Here is a 15,884-nt window from a genome sequence, read left to right on the forward strand (position 1 = left end):
CGCTAAATATGTAACAAAATATGAGCACACTAAATTATGCTGTTTAATTCTTGAGGCACTGATATTATTTTCCTTATTAATAGGAAGTAATATGTAGACCTATCCCCACAACAAAGTTTCCACTGGAGCATGAAGGAGGCACGTTGGAATGGCAAGTAGCATTTTGTTTATCCATGTCTAAAACCACATTTGGCTACAGGTTTCTAGTTATTAGCAAGTTTAAAATATCTTTTGGGGATATTTCTGTATAAAGAAAACTGATTTCTATGCAAATCAGTGCCTATACATAAAAGTCACAATTACTTCTTTGAGATAAAACTTTCTACCCCAGTGAGAATGCCATAGATTCTAATATTTTTGCTGCATTTAAAGATCTGTCCTTAAACTAACACACCATTATATCTACCATTAAACATTTGTATTTATGGTCTGTGAATGTGTAATTTGTATAAAGCATAAATTTTATTTGTAAGATTACAGTTAAGCATGATTGAAAGATATGATCTTTCTGACATTATCTGTAATTGTCTACTTTAAAAGCATCCTTCTTTTAAGAATTGATCTTAGATTTTGGATCCTTTTACATAACTGGCTAAAGAGCAAACTGTAGGAATAATGGTTTTCTCATAATCCCTCTGAGCTTAACCTGATTTGATAGTACAGAGGAAGTGCCTTGAAGATCAAATAATATCATTACATTATAATATGTGGTAATCATTTGTAGCATTAGTTTGATGTTCACAGTTTAGAAAATTTATAATTTATGTCCTTGTAGTTGTAGTACTTGCTTGTGCTAAAAGGAGTAATTTGCACTGTGTAAACATTCTAGAGCAAAGCCGCCTTTTATTTGGATTATTTATTGTAAGGCTCTTTTTCCTTAGTGTGATCAGTAACACACTCATGATTGTTCTATGGAAGGAACTCGGCAGATGTTACTGATGCACCAAAACAGTTGACTTTGAATTAATTAATAAAGGGAGATTGTCTAGGTGGGTGTGACTTAATGACATGGGATCTCTTAAAATAACTACTGAAGCATGTGTCACCTTTTCTCCTACAGACCTTAAAGAAACAAATTGCCATGTTATAGAGAGGGAGGCGGCTGTTGGAACCTAGTGTCTGAGAATGGCTTCCAGTTGGTATCTATCAAGAAGGGTAGAGCCTCACTTCTACATTGTACCAATAGTAAATAATCTTGCAGGAGGCTCCAAGCCTCAAGGGAGATTTCAGCCTACTAGGCAGCTTTATTTCGGCCAAATGAGTCTTTCCATAGGACCCTCAGCTGATCCATGTTCAGAATTATGACTTACAGAAATGGTAGTATGATAATATATATCTATATTATTTGAAACTTCAGAGTAATTTGTCATAAGAAGGAATTTAAGATGAGACATCCATTAGGGAAAAGTTCCCTGGTTAACCGTTACCACCTTAAAAGCACTGAAGTTGCCCAGACAAGCAGTTCCCTGAGTTTCTTTCCTGACATTCTATTTTCTCTTCTTCTCTTCAGCTCCATTATTATTATTATTATTATTATTATTATTATTATTATTATTATTATTTTGGTTTTTCAAGACAGGGTTTCACTCTAGCCCAGGCTGACCTGAAATTCACTATGGAGTCTCAGGGTGGCCTCAAACTCACGACGATCCTCCTACCTCTGCCTCCTGAGTGCTGGGATTAAAGGCGTGTGCCACCACGCCTGCTTCCAGCTCCATTATTTTTAACCCAGCAAGTAATAGGCAGAGCTGGGCACTGGCAGGACATATGAGGCTTGGGTTTCAGAAAAGTGTGGGCAATTCCTTTTTCCTTCATAGACTCAGAACTTGTATCATTGTACTTATGCAAATATCTAGAAGAGACTGATCCAACACACATTTTTACATTTCATTTGTAGCAAGGCAGATATGATGTTGGCCCACCTTGATTTTGAGGGAGTCAGTGTCATAGGGACTTGGTGTGAAGTCTGTGTGCACTCTGGCACGGCCACAGAATGGTCCTGAGTAGGGGCTGTCATCATCCAGTCGAAAGCTGTCCCGGTTACTTGTACCATCAGAGCAGCTTGTTATTCCACCTGATGAAGGAGAGATTCACAGTTCTCATCACAGAATTTTAGCATTCTGCGCTGCTGTCTGGAGGCTGACGCAATACCAGCCTTATTTTCCCTCCCAGTCATGCTCCATCAGCGTGCTCTCTCCTCTGAGCTCTCCCTGACCTTTTCTCTGCCAGCTTGGTCACTGTCCTTAATCTTGAGCCCAAGCACCCTCTCAGTTTTGTCTCTATGATCTGACCCATTACAGAAGGTGCAAAGCAACAGTTACTTGTTAATAAGGAGCAGGATATAGGACTTGATTAAGCCAGATGTGATTTCACACATGTAAACCAAGACAGAAATTCATATAGAAACAGTTTGGTGTTTGTGAGCTATTAGTCACAAATGGTCAAATCCTGACATTACAAGGTTTCCTGCAACTTAATTGCTGCAAAATTTTCCCTTGGAATTTCTTGCTGTGCACCAAAGGCCAGATGAGACAAAAATCTCTGTTTACAAAAGGTGATACTAGGCTAGGGAGATGACTCAGTGGATAGATCACTTGCTTCATAAGAGTGATGGCCAGCATTCGGATTCCCAGAATTCCAGTAAATGTCAGGCAGGTGTGGTAACCCACCTGTAATCCAGTGCTAGCTATCTCTACTAGCCAAATGGGCAAGCTTGTTTAAGTGAAAGGTCTGCCTTAGTAAATAAAGAGGGGTTGAGGAACTTCTGGACTCCATGCATACTCACACACATGCATAATCACACACATGAGCACAAATATATACACATATAATTCAAACCTATGTAAGTCATGTAAAAAAAGACAGATATACTTTTGCTTGTTTTGTGATACAGAGTATGAAGTATGTCCATAATTCTGGAACCACAAATCATTCTAAACTCTTCCAAATGCTTGTTTTCTAGTCCTCTTTCCAGTTCTGAATGTCTTTCAGGCAAAGAAAAACAAAACAAGACACAGGAAAGATATTTCATTTTGCTGTTGCCCTTTAAGGCAAGAACAGTTCTTAATGGAAGTGCATCCCCTTTTCTCCACACACAGTCCTCCTTTAGTCAGAACATTGGGTGCTCTCCTCAAGGAGGGGAACAGTTCTAGTCTCATTACCATGCATTATGAAAATATGGTAAGGATCCCTCGAGAGGCTCCATGTTGTATATAAACTTGTGGAAAAGAAAGGTAAGTTGTCTCAAATCACAGAAATGTAGTTGTGTAAGATAGCACTTTTGTGGAATGTTACCTCCTCACACCCTTTCTTCCCTGATGAACCCAGGCCCAGGATTTTCATAGTACATTTTAGTAATAAAATTCTACCCACAGTCAGCATTACACTTTGCAATTTTAAACTGTCCAGCAGAAGTGAGTACTAATGAAATCTAAATCACACACATGCACATCCTAGCACAAATGCACACATGCACACACACATACACACATCTTCAATGTTTCTGTCCTAGCTTTTCAACAAAATAACCCTTCTATAGCCAATAGGAAAATAGGAATAAAACTGAGGATATCTGAAATCTCTGGCCTTTGTGACCTATTTTGTGTTAACAGAAGCAGTTGGTTTCAAAGGAAATATAAAATAAACTTTGCAAGGATATTTAAAAATCCTGAAAAGGTTTTAGGAGATGTGACACTTTACATATTAAAAAGCCACAGGGGGGCTGGAGAGATGGCTTAGCGGTTAAGCGCTTGCCTGTGAAGCCTAAGGACCCCGGTTCGAGGCTCGGTTCCCCAGGTCCCACGTTAGCCAGATGCACAAGGGGGCGCACGCGTCTGGAGTTCGTTTGCTGGAAACCCTGGCGCGCCCATTCTTTCTCTCTCCCTCTATCTGTCTTTCTTCTCTCTGTGTCTGTCCCTCTCAAAAAAAAAAAAAAAAAAAAGAAAGCCACAGGGCGCCCTGCACCACCAGTACTCTCTCATAGTTAGTGTAGCAGGACTTGTGACTAGATCTTGAGTAATTTCCTTCTGAGAGAATATCACTATTGATTACACAGCTTCTGTTGCCACTTGCTGATTGCTTTTTGTCACCTTATGTTGACATTTAAATATTTGGTATTGTGTATTAATATGGGAATTTGGGGTGTCATTGAGAGCTCTGGAGCCTTTCTGGTCTCCTGAGTGGGCAGTCACTCTGGAGCTAAGGAGCTATATGATCACTTTCACACAGAACTTCCAGTGACTCAGTGGCCTTCCAGGTTCTTGTTTTATGAGTTTCAATGAAAGAAATGATAGACCAGAGGATAATGTTTAGAAAGATTTTATTATAGAGATTATAAAGACTAAGAAAATAAAAGGATATAGAAATTCCAGAAATGGAAAATTCTACCAAGAGACACAGATTGAGATCTTTAGTTCAACTCCAATACCAGGTTCTCTAGAAGGAAAATTATCCTTTAAAATTTTTTCTCCTCTAAGAAAGTAATTCACCTCTTCTGGTGAAGTTTTAGGGGAAAGGAGCTAAGGGGGAAAAAAAGAACAAATTTTCCTTTATACATGCTCATGGCCATTTCAAATCATTTGACTCAAGGTATTATGCTAGTTTTCTCTAGCACACAGTTTTTAATTTAATTTATTTTTTATATTTTATTTATTTATTTATGTTAGAGAAAGAGATGCAGATAGAGAGAAAGACAGTGGATGCACCAGGGCCTCTAAACACTGCAAATGAACTCCAGATGCATGTGCCACCTTGTGTATCTGGTTTATTTGGGTACTGGGGAATTGAATTGGGCTTCACAAGCAAGTACCTTAATTGCTAAACAAACTCTCGAGCTCCCTGCTATAAACAATGAATATGTTCTACTTTTTCACCATCTCTATTACCAAATGGCTGGGGCCTTGTTGTTAATTTGATAAAGAAGCCCCATAGGGTCCATTTGTTGTTTTTAGTTAGTTTAACCCAAACTTCTCATCCAGCATCTGCCCCTGTTCATGTGCTTACTTGAAGAGCTCTTCCCACTGTAAAGACTATCCATGGAATCACTGGCTTTGAGGGAGACCTTCTCTGGGTGGGTTCCAATCATGGGGTCACTGTTTCGACAGGGGGGGGCATCTTGTCCATTTTCTTCATCCTTCCGAAAAACAAAACACACAGAGGTTAAGTACACAAAGCAGATCTTCATGGAGCTGTTCAGGGTATGTATTGACTTAACAAACAAGACATGTTTAAACAATAAAATACTCATGAATATATCAGCATAAAGCATAAGAGTCATTAATCTTTATCCCAATTTCTAGGAAAACATTTTAGAACATACTTAGGAAAATTCCTTAGATGAGATCTTACTTTATTGTGGATTGAAGTTATAATGACCCATTTTTGCAAATAGGCTGAATATCATAATAAGATTCATCATAAATGTTAAATTTATTGATATCTATGCTTTATCTGTTACTATACATTTACTCGTTCCCATTTCCTTTTCATCTGTTTGCCACCATTACTAATTCATAGAGATCTGATACCACAGGTTTAAACTCTGCACAGTTGTTTCTTGTCAGTTACTCACACTCTACCAGATCACTAGATATGAATAAAACATGCACACTTTGCAATTCTAAAGCAAAGCTTATCTAAGGAGATTTACAAATCTCATACTGCTCATGCCACCTAGTCAAGTGAAAAACAAATCTTGCATAAAATTAGAAAAGACAGACAATTTCAAAACAAATTACATTTCCTTGAAAACATCTCAAATATTTTCCATATTTTGAGAGTTTGGACAAAGCTTATGAATTTCTTAATGCTCATCAGAATGTAATTCAATATTCCTATTTTTGAGCATTTCTGAACATTGATAAAACTTCAGAACATACCTACAATATAGATTAGAGTTAATTCTCTACTTTAATCTACCTTTATTCACTTAGTGCAAGTTTATAGAACCGTTCCCGGCTAATTGACACCTTTCTAGGAATGGGGGATACCACAGAAAACAAAATAACAAGATAACAGAGTCTTTGTTCTAATGAGGCATGATGTAGTGTATATCAGTTCTGTGTAGTGTATAGGTGATGTGTGTATATAAAATGCCATCATATGCATTCTTAGTGCAAGCCTGCTGGGAGGAAAACAAGAAGAAGCATCCAGATGCTTCTGTCAGCTTCTCAGAGTTCTCTAAGAAGTGCTCAGAGAGGTGGAAGACCATGTCTGCTAAAGAAAAAGGAGTTTGAAGACATGGTCAGGCAGACAAGGCTCGTTGTGAGGCAGAAATGAAAACCTATATCCCTGCTAAAAGGGAAACAAAAGAGAAGTTCAAGGATCCCAATGCATCCAAGAGACCTCCTTTGGCCTTCTTGTTCTGTTCTGAAAGAACACCCAGGCCTATCCATTGGTGATGTTGTAAAGAAACTGGGAGAGATGCAGAACAACACTGCTGCAGATGACAAGCAGCCTTATGGAAAGAAAGCTGCCGAGCTGAAGGAGAGGTATGACACAGATGTGGCTGCCTGCAGAGCTCAAGGAAAACCTGATATGGCAAAAAAGGAGTTGTCAAGGCTGAAAAGAGCACGAAGAAGAAGAGGAAGACAATGAAGAGGATGAGGAAGAGGAGGAAGATGAAGATGTATAAGTTGGTTCTAGTGTAGTTTTTTCTTGTCTATAAAGCGTTTAACACCCCTGTTTACAACTTATTGCTTTTAAAGAAAAAAAAAACTGAAATATAAAGCTGTGTAAGATGTGTTTTTGTCCTTTTTTTTTTTTGTATAGTTAACAAACTACCAAATGTGTCTTTAGATAACCCTGTCCCGGTGTTATTTTCAGTAGCCACTAACCTTGTCTGGTACAGTATGGGGATTGTAAACTGGCATGGAAATTCAAAGCAGGTTTTTTTGGTGCACAACACAAATTAATTATATATTGGGATGGTATTTTTCTTTTTTCATTTTCAGTTGTTTCTGATGCAGCCTATATGAAATAATTGTTCTGTTAACTGAATACCCCTAAGTAATTGCAAAACAATTTGCAGCTGTTTTGTTGACATTCTGAATGCTTCTAAGTAAATACCATTTTTTCATTAGAAAATGAAAAATGAAAGTACAATCACAGGATGATAGAAAATGTGGTACTATGAGCTATATATCTGACAAAAGAAAAACAATCGGACTTAAAAAAATGGGCAAATAGTTTGAAGAAATATTTCCTTTAAGAGTCATAGATATTGGGGCTGGAAGAATGGCTTGTCAGTTAAGGCATTTTCCTGCAAAGCCAAAGGACCCAGGTTCAATTCCCTAGGACCCACATAAGCCAGATGCACAGGGCACACACGAATGGAGTTCCTTTGCAGTGGCTGAAGGCCCTGGCACACCCACTCTCTCTCTCTCTCTCTCTCCCCCTCTTTCTCTGTCAAATAAATAAAAGGAAAATACTTTTAAAAAGTCATAGATGTAAAAAATAATCTGAGACAATATGAAAAGACCATCAACAACAGTTAAAATTTATGGACCCACAGTGAACACCAACAACTCCATTGAGGAGAGCCCTGAGTGGAATGGGGGTGGAAGAGAGGGATATATCAGCGTAACCCAATTTGAATATGACCAACATGCAGTATGTTCATACTATAAAGTTCATACTTATAAAAATAATTATCAGGCCTTTAATCCCAGCACTCAGGAGGCAGAGGTAGGAGGATCGCCATGAGTTCGAGGCCACCCTGAGACTCCATAGTGAATTCCAGGTCAGCCTGGGCTAGAGTGAAACCCTACCTCGAAAAACCAAAAAAAAAAAAAAAAAAAAAATCAGGGCTGGAGAGATGCCTGTGAAGCCTAAGGACCCAGGTTTGATTCTCCAGGTCCCACGTAAGCCAGATACACATGGTGGTCCATGCATCTGGAGTTTGTTTGCAGTGGCTGGAGACCCTGGTGCACCCATCATCTCCCTCTCTCTCTCTCAAATAAATAAATAAAATATGTTTAAAAAATAATTATCAAAAAAGAAATGTAGGTCAAAAATCACTGCATGATTCCACTTCATCTGCACTAATAGCTAGATAATAACAGGTTTACAGGGCATGGAGATATTGGAGCTATTTATACATTGCGGTTGGGTATGTAAAATAGGGTAGCTGCCTGGACAAAGAGAGTTTCCAGTTTCTCAAACCATTAAACATACAATGAGCATAGATCCAAGAGAAATAAAAAATATCTTCATACAAACAGTCACACAAAAATATTTGTAGCAGCATTATTCATAAGAACACCAAAGGGAAAACAGCCCAAATGTTTGTCAATAGATGTGGAAAATTTAGGTTGTCTATAAAATAGACTGTATTTGGTAATAAAAAGGAATAAATAACCGATACTTACTACAAAATAAGTTATATGCAATCATATATATATATATATATATATATATATATATATATATATATGTATGTATGTATGTATTAGGTAGAGAGAGAGAAAGAGAGAATCTGAATGAATGGGCTTGTCAAGGCCTCTTGCAGCAGCAAGTGAACTCTGGATGCATACACCACTTTGCACATCTGGCTTTATATGGATAGTAAAGGATTGAATCTTGGGCTGGTAAACTGCAAGTTAGTTCCTTTAACTGCTGAGCCATCTCCCCAGTCCTCACATACTACTTTCACATGTTAGATATGTGACTTTTTTTTATTAAAATGGGGGTGATAATCTTTCTACACAACTTATGAGTATAACTGAGGAAGAAAACATGTTTGAGCACTTCATAAAAATACCAAATAGTCTTATCAATGTCAAGAAAAAGAACTGGATGGATATTTTTTAAAAATAATCTAAAACTACAAATGATTAACAGAATGCACTTACCTTTTCCTCAGAAAGAGCTTTGATGTACTTTTTCCCCACTTTTTTCTTCATTGTCCATGAAATGCCCCTCATTTTTTTCCCTAGACTGCCTCCATTATTTGAAGTTTTGTTTTGTTCTTCATTTTCATTCATTGCTTTCCCCTCATGGTCCTAATGCAGAATAGTTTTTTAAAGATAAAATAAAAAGGAAATAAAGAACATTTATTTGGGTCAGGAGTTTGTTATTGTTTTGTAGTTCAAAACCCAGAGCCTTTTGCATGCTACACAAGGGTTCTACTAGTCAGCTCCGCCTCCAGCCGTAACAGCACTGATCCGAAAACCTCGCTAGAAAGAAGAGTCCACATTGGGGGCCCTTCCACTTACTCTCTGTGGCGTGTACTCTGGGCATAACATGTGCCGTTAAATTTCACAGATCGACCACCTGTGGTACAAGCTCAGAACATACAATCTGTGATTATGAAGAAGGTTGTCGTGTTCATGTGTAAAATTCACTGAGACACTGAGCAGTGATTCAATAGCTTTATAGCAGAATCATTTTAATCCCTGTCTTTGAGATGAGCAAAGGAGAAGTGAACAGCAGGTGTAATGAATGACAAGGTCTAAATAAGTGGGAAATCCCAGTCTGTACTGTGCGACTGTTAAAATGGCTCTGGACCTCACATAGAAATTGAGATGGTTGTGATTCTATTTAAGAAGTTAATTAAGCCAGCTGAGATCCTGCAATGTTTCCACCTTGCTGGGTGAGTGCACATGTACATTTTCCACATTCTCAAATAATAATAAATACAATCTAGTTCTATCTATCACTGCAGAACTTTTCATGTAATTCACCTGCCTGACTAATGAAGTCTTTTTATTTTTATTTTTTAATTGTATTGCTACAGCCTGGTGCTCATTAACCATTTTCTTAAAGCAATGACTTCCCATTTAATTCAAATTAAAACAGTGCTTATAGTCCACAAAACTCCTTAACATAACATAAGATAATGTGAAATAGTATAACTAATGGCAGGAAACTTCTTTGCAATGGAGTTGACTATTTTAATATGAGAGTTTACCCACATAGTTAACATTGCTATCAGTGTTATATTTGTAAAGTGTTTTTTATTGTACTACATCAAATCTATGAGAAATCATATATCCTCACTACCTTACCCCTAGCTACTTCTCAGGTCTCAAATGTGTGCTACTGACCTACATCAAACTATTTGGGGGAAATTTGTGTTTTAACCAGCTCTTCAAGTGATCCTGACACTTGGGTGTACACTAAAGCTTAGAAGCATCTAGAATAAAGGATAGTCATGCTCAGGTTCTCACCAAGGTTTGGGCTTGCTTTTACTCTGACTTCTAGATGGCTACAGATTTCTTCCTAAAATTATCCAGGTTTCCACTTTACATGTCTAGAAGCAGGAGGGACATTGATTGGGTGCTTTCCCTGCCGCGCACACGCCTGTTGGCTTTGCCTGACATGCTTCTTCTAAGTACCTGATGTTGCTCCACAATATTTGTTAGTTCAGTTAATTGTTGTCTACATTTCCCAGATGAGGCATGCTCTGTGGGGCTAATGGCCTTGTCTGTTGACTCTGAATGCCTAGAACACTTCCAGGTGCATACTTGGCGCTCAGTAGTATGCTTTGAATAAATGAAGTTCCTCAGGGAGTTTTGCAGCAGTTCCCCTACCTCCGCCAGAGGACATATTTAGTAGTACCTTGGACTTGCAAGCAATGAACCTTGAAAGTCATCTAGCATAGCACTGCCCACCATTCTTGATAGGTAGACAGTTAGTTCTTCCCTGAACATAAAAAATGATGGGAAACTTCTCTTTAGTGAACGTGAACATTTTAATATAAAAGTTTAACCACATAATTAACATCATTATTAATCAATATTATGTTTTGCTTCATATCTTACCCAAAATTGCCTATGATAAATATAAGCGGACAGCTAATTTAAGCCCTCATTGCACTTTATTAATTTCTACATTCAAGGTTATAAAGGCAAAGATTCTTTGCTTAATTCAAAAGCTCCAAGTAAAATGCAATTTGGAAGCACTTTAAAATTTTAGAGTTAGCCTGTTTCTCCTCTCTTTTCCATGCTTAAATGTTCTCCTTTGCTATATAATTATTTTACTCAAATAAATATGGAAGTATGTTTTTCCATTACAATTGATATAAATTTACTATTTTTGAGATTCGAGTACTATAAACCAACATATTTCAAATTTTCTATCATTATTGACAGACACCTCAAAAAACTATTTCCATGCATTTTAAATTTTGAATCCCTTTCTGTGTAGTTCTTTTTTTTTTTTAAATTATTTATTTATTTATTTGAGAGCAACAGACACAGAGAGAAAGACAGAGGAAGGGAGAGAGAGAGAGAATGGGTGCGCCAGGGCTTCCAGCCTCTGCAAACGAACTCCAGACGCGTGTGCCCCCTTGTGCATCTGGCTAACGTGGGACCTGGGGAAGCGAGCCTCGAACCGGGGTCCTTAGGCTTCACAGGCAAGCGCTTAACCGCTAAGCCATCTCTCCAGCCCTCTGTGTAGTTCTTAATAACCTGGACCACACTCCTATTGAGCTAGTTATTTATTATTTTGTTGTTTTCTCTTATGGAAGTGGTATCTCTTCCATAAGCATCAAGGATGCATGAAGCAAGAATATTGTGTCTAATGGAAAGTCTGACACTGAATATGTACTTATGAAAAGGATACATAGTGATTGCTGGATTTCTGAAAAATTTGTGCAAACTAGGTTCACTAACTCTTTCACAAATTACTAGGCCATGGCTATTTATCTAGGTTAACCATGCACTCAATAAAAGCAGAATGTAGCTATGTGTGATTTTGGAGAATTAAAGTTTATACAGGATATTAACTAATATAAAATCACATGTCTTTTCTTTGTATGTGTGTATAATGTAAGTGTATGTATAATTGTATTACTTATGATTGTGTTAATGTTGACAGACAATATAGCTTTATACATATTTATCAGCCATAAATATTTAGATGAATAAAAAATGTATTATATAAATGAATGAGGGTATATGTTATACATACATGTATGTGTGTATGTGTGTACATATATGTATATATATGTGTATATATATGTATGAATTAATGGGAGTATATTTTACAAAGTCATAATAAATGTCATTTCATTTCTACTTATTTTGTCTACAATATCCCTTTTGAAATAAAAATATTTAAAAATATTATAAAGAGAAGCATGTATATAAAAGATCTAGAGCTGATTGACCTGAAGGTAAGTGCCACTAGTGAGGTTATGAGATTAATGAAAGCATAGGTGTGATGACAACTTGATCTGTTTAGGAATCCACAGACATTCCTCATAAATGGGTGTCTGAAGTTGCTTCCAGGAAGGATTCACTGGAGGAGGAAGTCCTACCTCCAGGTTGAGCCCTTCCCCCAGAGTGGGCAGGCCCTCAAGGAGGTGGGTTTTATCTAAGGAAGCCCTGGGAAAGAAAGTGTCCTCTTCCTCCACCTGGCTTTGGGTGCTGCTTGCTGCTTTCCAGCTTGGTCTGCAGAGCAGCCGCTTCCCAGGAAGCCTGCAGGTCTTTAGTGCCTGATTGGGACTGCTGAGGCATCCAGCCTCAAGGACTAAGCAGCTACCGGGTTCCTTGACTCTCAGGCCTACAACCTGCTATTGTTGGACTGCTGAAAACTAATCCAATAAATTCCCTTTTAACACAATTCATTCTATCAGTTCTGTTCCTCTAGAGAACCCTGACTGATACAATGGGTAATTTTGGTTTTCTCGGTGTATATTTATCCCTCTTTCTACCTTTTGTTTTGTACCTTTTCTTTGTCCCCCATCACAGGCGGAACCTAGTTAATAAGATAGAATGGCAAAATAAGATACAATAACAGAATGGCAGACTTCAGATAAGAGGTGTTTATGTCTTTTATTAACTCTGCAAAGAAAAGAAACTACTCAACGGAGACACGTATTTCTTCAATAGTAAAATAAAAATACTAATAGCTCCTATATTCTAGATAACTAAAGTGTTGGTATTATGCTTGTTCATGATAACAAATCAATTAATTATAGGTATCATTGATATTACAATCATTACAATATGATGGGATCTCAATGATATTAGAAGCTCTTCTTGGACTACATAGTGTGCATGGTTCACAAATGTGCACGTAATTGTCACCAATGAGACATTTCAGTGCATATAATAGAAACATGTCAGTGCTACGAATTAGCCACATGCTCTTAGCAGATTTACAATCAAGTCACATAATCATTTAATGAAATTACAGCTCATCCATATATACTGTTTTATGATGGAAATGGTCAGAAGTGATCAATATTGCTATCTGCTTGAATTCATGTTCTGCTCAAACATCTGTTAAGCTTTTTAGATAGTTTTTAGTTACTTTCTGCCCAGGATGGCACAAAGCCTTAAATAATAATTGTTCATTTATTCAAAAAATATCTATGTCTATATTATTTTAAATTTATTTAATTATCCTACTATACTTGGAAGTGAGTCATAATTTTTATAATATTCTATCGGAACATTCGTAAAAATGGAGTAAAATACTAACCTCTGTTGAATCATCTTGTTTTGATATGGAATTATTACGAAAACGGTCAAAATTCCCAAAACTACTGCTGCGCTATAAAATAGAAAAAGAAAAGAAAAGCAAATTTAGGGGTTGTAACTTTCACTTCTAAGAATACAACAATTATAAATAAAATTATATTCTCATTAGTCAGCTCTGTCTCTTACATATACATGCTATGACAAACTTTCTTGGAATATCAAGTTATTGAAGGTGTCTACTATTTATATTAGCAATTAATAAAATGTTTTCATATGGTTTCTCTCTCTATATATGTGTATATATAATTTTTATTTATTTCTTTTGAGACAGACAGAGAGAGAGAGAAAGAAAGAAAATAAGCATGCCAGGGCCTCTAATTACTGCAAGCAAACTCCAGATATATGTGCTACCACGTGCATCTGGATTATGTGAGTTCTGAGGAATCAAACCTAGGCCCTTAGGCTTTGCAGATAAGTGCCTTAACTGCTAAGCCATCTCTCCAGCCCTCATATAGCTTCTCGTACAGTGATCAACACCATGGAGAAATCATTCGTTGATCTATTTTTTCTTTTAACTTGTATTATCTTTGGCTGTTGAGAATAACAGCTGGGGCACCTGTGAATTCTAAGTTGCATCATCTTTAAATGAGCTAAACACTAACTCATTTGCAGTAAGTAATGCAGGCAGTATTAACCAACAAACCAAGCCAAACTGCCAGTAAGCAAGAAACGATAACAAATCAAACCATAGCAAACATCTGAGTAGAGCTTCACTATGCCTCATGAGATCAGATTTGTTTAAAAAGAAAATGAACACAAGTACATTTCCCATCCCCAATATTTGATTATATAAAATTCTCTGTTGGATATCAGAAAGAAAATATCACACGCAGGCCTATTAGTAAATTGAAAGTAGTATTTAGGCAGGCAGAGTGAAAGTTTGTGAATCAAACAATTTCTACATTTAACATGGAATTAGAGTAACCCCACCTCATTTTCCCATGCCCCAGGTCAGTTTCACTCACTGTTTTCAAATAAAGCCTCCATGTGGATAGGAGACTGTTTACTGGGATCCTTTTAATTTATAAAGCTGAAATATTATTGTCATGCCACTCAGTCTAGAAGATTATAAATAATCTTCGTGTGCTTCAAAGTAAATGGTTTTCTTAAAGACAGTTTCAAAATTCTTTAGAGTCACTGAATCAAAGAATTGATTTTCTCACTTTAATTTTATGCATTGTTTGGAATAGTAGATATTTGATCTTGTGTTTTTTTGTGTGTATATAAAGCAAAAGAATAATATCTTAGCTTAAATAATTTTTTCTCTTTTTATGCAAGCCATATTTTAAAAATGATTGGACTTTTCCTGACAAAGTAACTTAATCATTTGAAACAAAATTATAGTAGTATCAGTAATCTATAGAATTTGGTACTGTTCTTTCAGAAACCATAGCCCATTTTCAGTCAAGTACAAGCTAAAAAATCCTAATGCTGAGAATCACTCTTATGTTCATGTTCCCCCATCAGCTATCTTTAAAACTCCTTATGTCTTTTTTAAATGAACTGAAATAAAAAGATCTTAACATGTGACAAGAGGTTAGTCTGATAGACATCATGTTAGAGAATATTGCTTCAAGGAGGATGACTGGGTTATACACAATTCACACATTTCCCTAAGTTGTCACCCCTACTGAACAGGCCATTCAGCCCTTTCTGTTTGTAGTGAGAGGAAAGGAAAAGAAGGGCTGAACTTGCCTCATCACTGGAAAGTACCAAGTCATCTTGTGCAGAGCTCACAAACCTATGGAGACTTTCCAGAGCATGAGTCAATTTGACTTGCCTACCAGGCAGTTCCATCATGCCAGACTGTCTAGAGATTTGTGGGAACTGAGAATACTATTGCCCTCCTTATAAACAGTCAGAAGCCAAGGATAACTGTTACTCTTCTGTATACTTAAAACATTCCTATGGCCAACCAGAACCTGTACCTATGGCAATTTAGTGCCCACATTCAGCTTGCTCATGTCTATTAAATATTAATGAGAGTTACAGAATCATTTCCGCTACTGGGTAATGGGCCCCATTGTGAAGGAGGGCACAGAATGGACTCACTTCAGCATTTCTCTACACTATCTTCTTCCATTAAGTAATCAATAACAACCACCTTTTAAAATTAATTCTCTGCCTTTAGAACAATAAAGAAAACCAGATATAGGAATAGTGATTTAAGAAAGACACAAGACTTAGTTTGGGTTTTGTCAAGCATCTTGTCCCTAATCCCTCAACACCGTTAGGCAGAAGAATACCTTAAAATCATTCTAAGCCACTCTTAAAAAGCAAATTTCAGTATTTAAAGGATATTTTAAATTTTCATTATTTTCTAGTCTAAAAGGGATTTTAAAAAATGTTTTATTTTTATTTATTTATTTGACAGAGAAGGAGAGGGAGAGAATGGGC

At 36.9% G+C, this 15,884-nt stretch overlaps 1 protein-coding gene across 1 annotated transcript in view; it reads right to left on the reverse strand.

The window, feature by feature from the left end:
* The window catches only part of Samsn1 (SAM domain, SH3 domain and nuclear localization signals 1), a 122,065-nt gene that overhangs the window by 18,834 nt on the left and 87,347 nt on the right, over window positions 1-15,884 (reverse strand). Inside the window, exons 4-7 of the mRNA XM_045149187.1 lie at window positions 13,429-13,500; window positions 8,850-8,999; window positions 5,002-5,131; window positions 1,923-2,074 (exon numbers count right to left, since the gene is read on the reverse strand). Of these exons, the coding sequence (XP_045005122.1) occupies window positions 1,923-2,074; window positions 5,002-5,131; window positions 8,850-8,999; window positions 13,429-13,500 (504 nt within the window). The remainder of the gene's footprint in view (window positions 1-1,922; window positions 2,075-5,001; window positions 5,132-8,849; window positions 9,000-13,428; window positions 13,501-15,884) is intronic.

Source organism: Jaculus jaculus, chromosome 5, assembly GCF_020740685.1.
Source record: "Jaculus jaculus isolate mJacJac1 chromosome 5, mJacJac1.mat.Y.cur, whole genome shotgun sequence".
NCBI classification, from domain to species: domain Eukaryota; kingdom Metazoa; phylum Chordata; class Mammalia; order Rodentia; family Dipodidae; genus Jaculus; species Jaculus jaculus.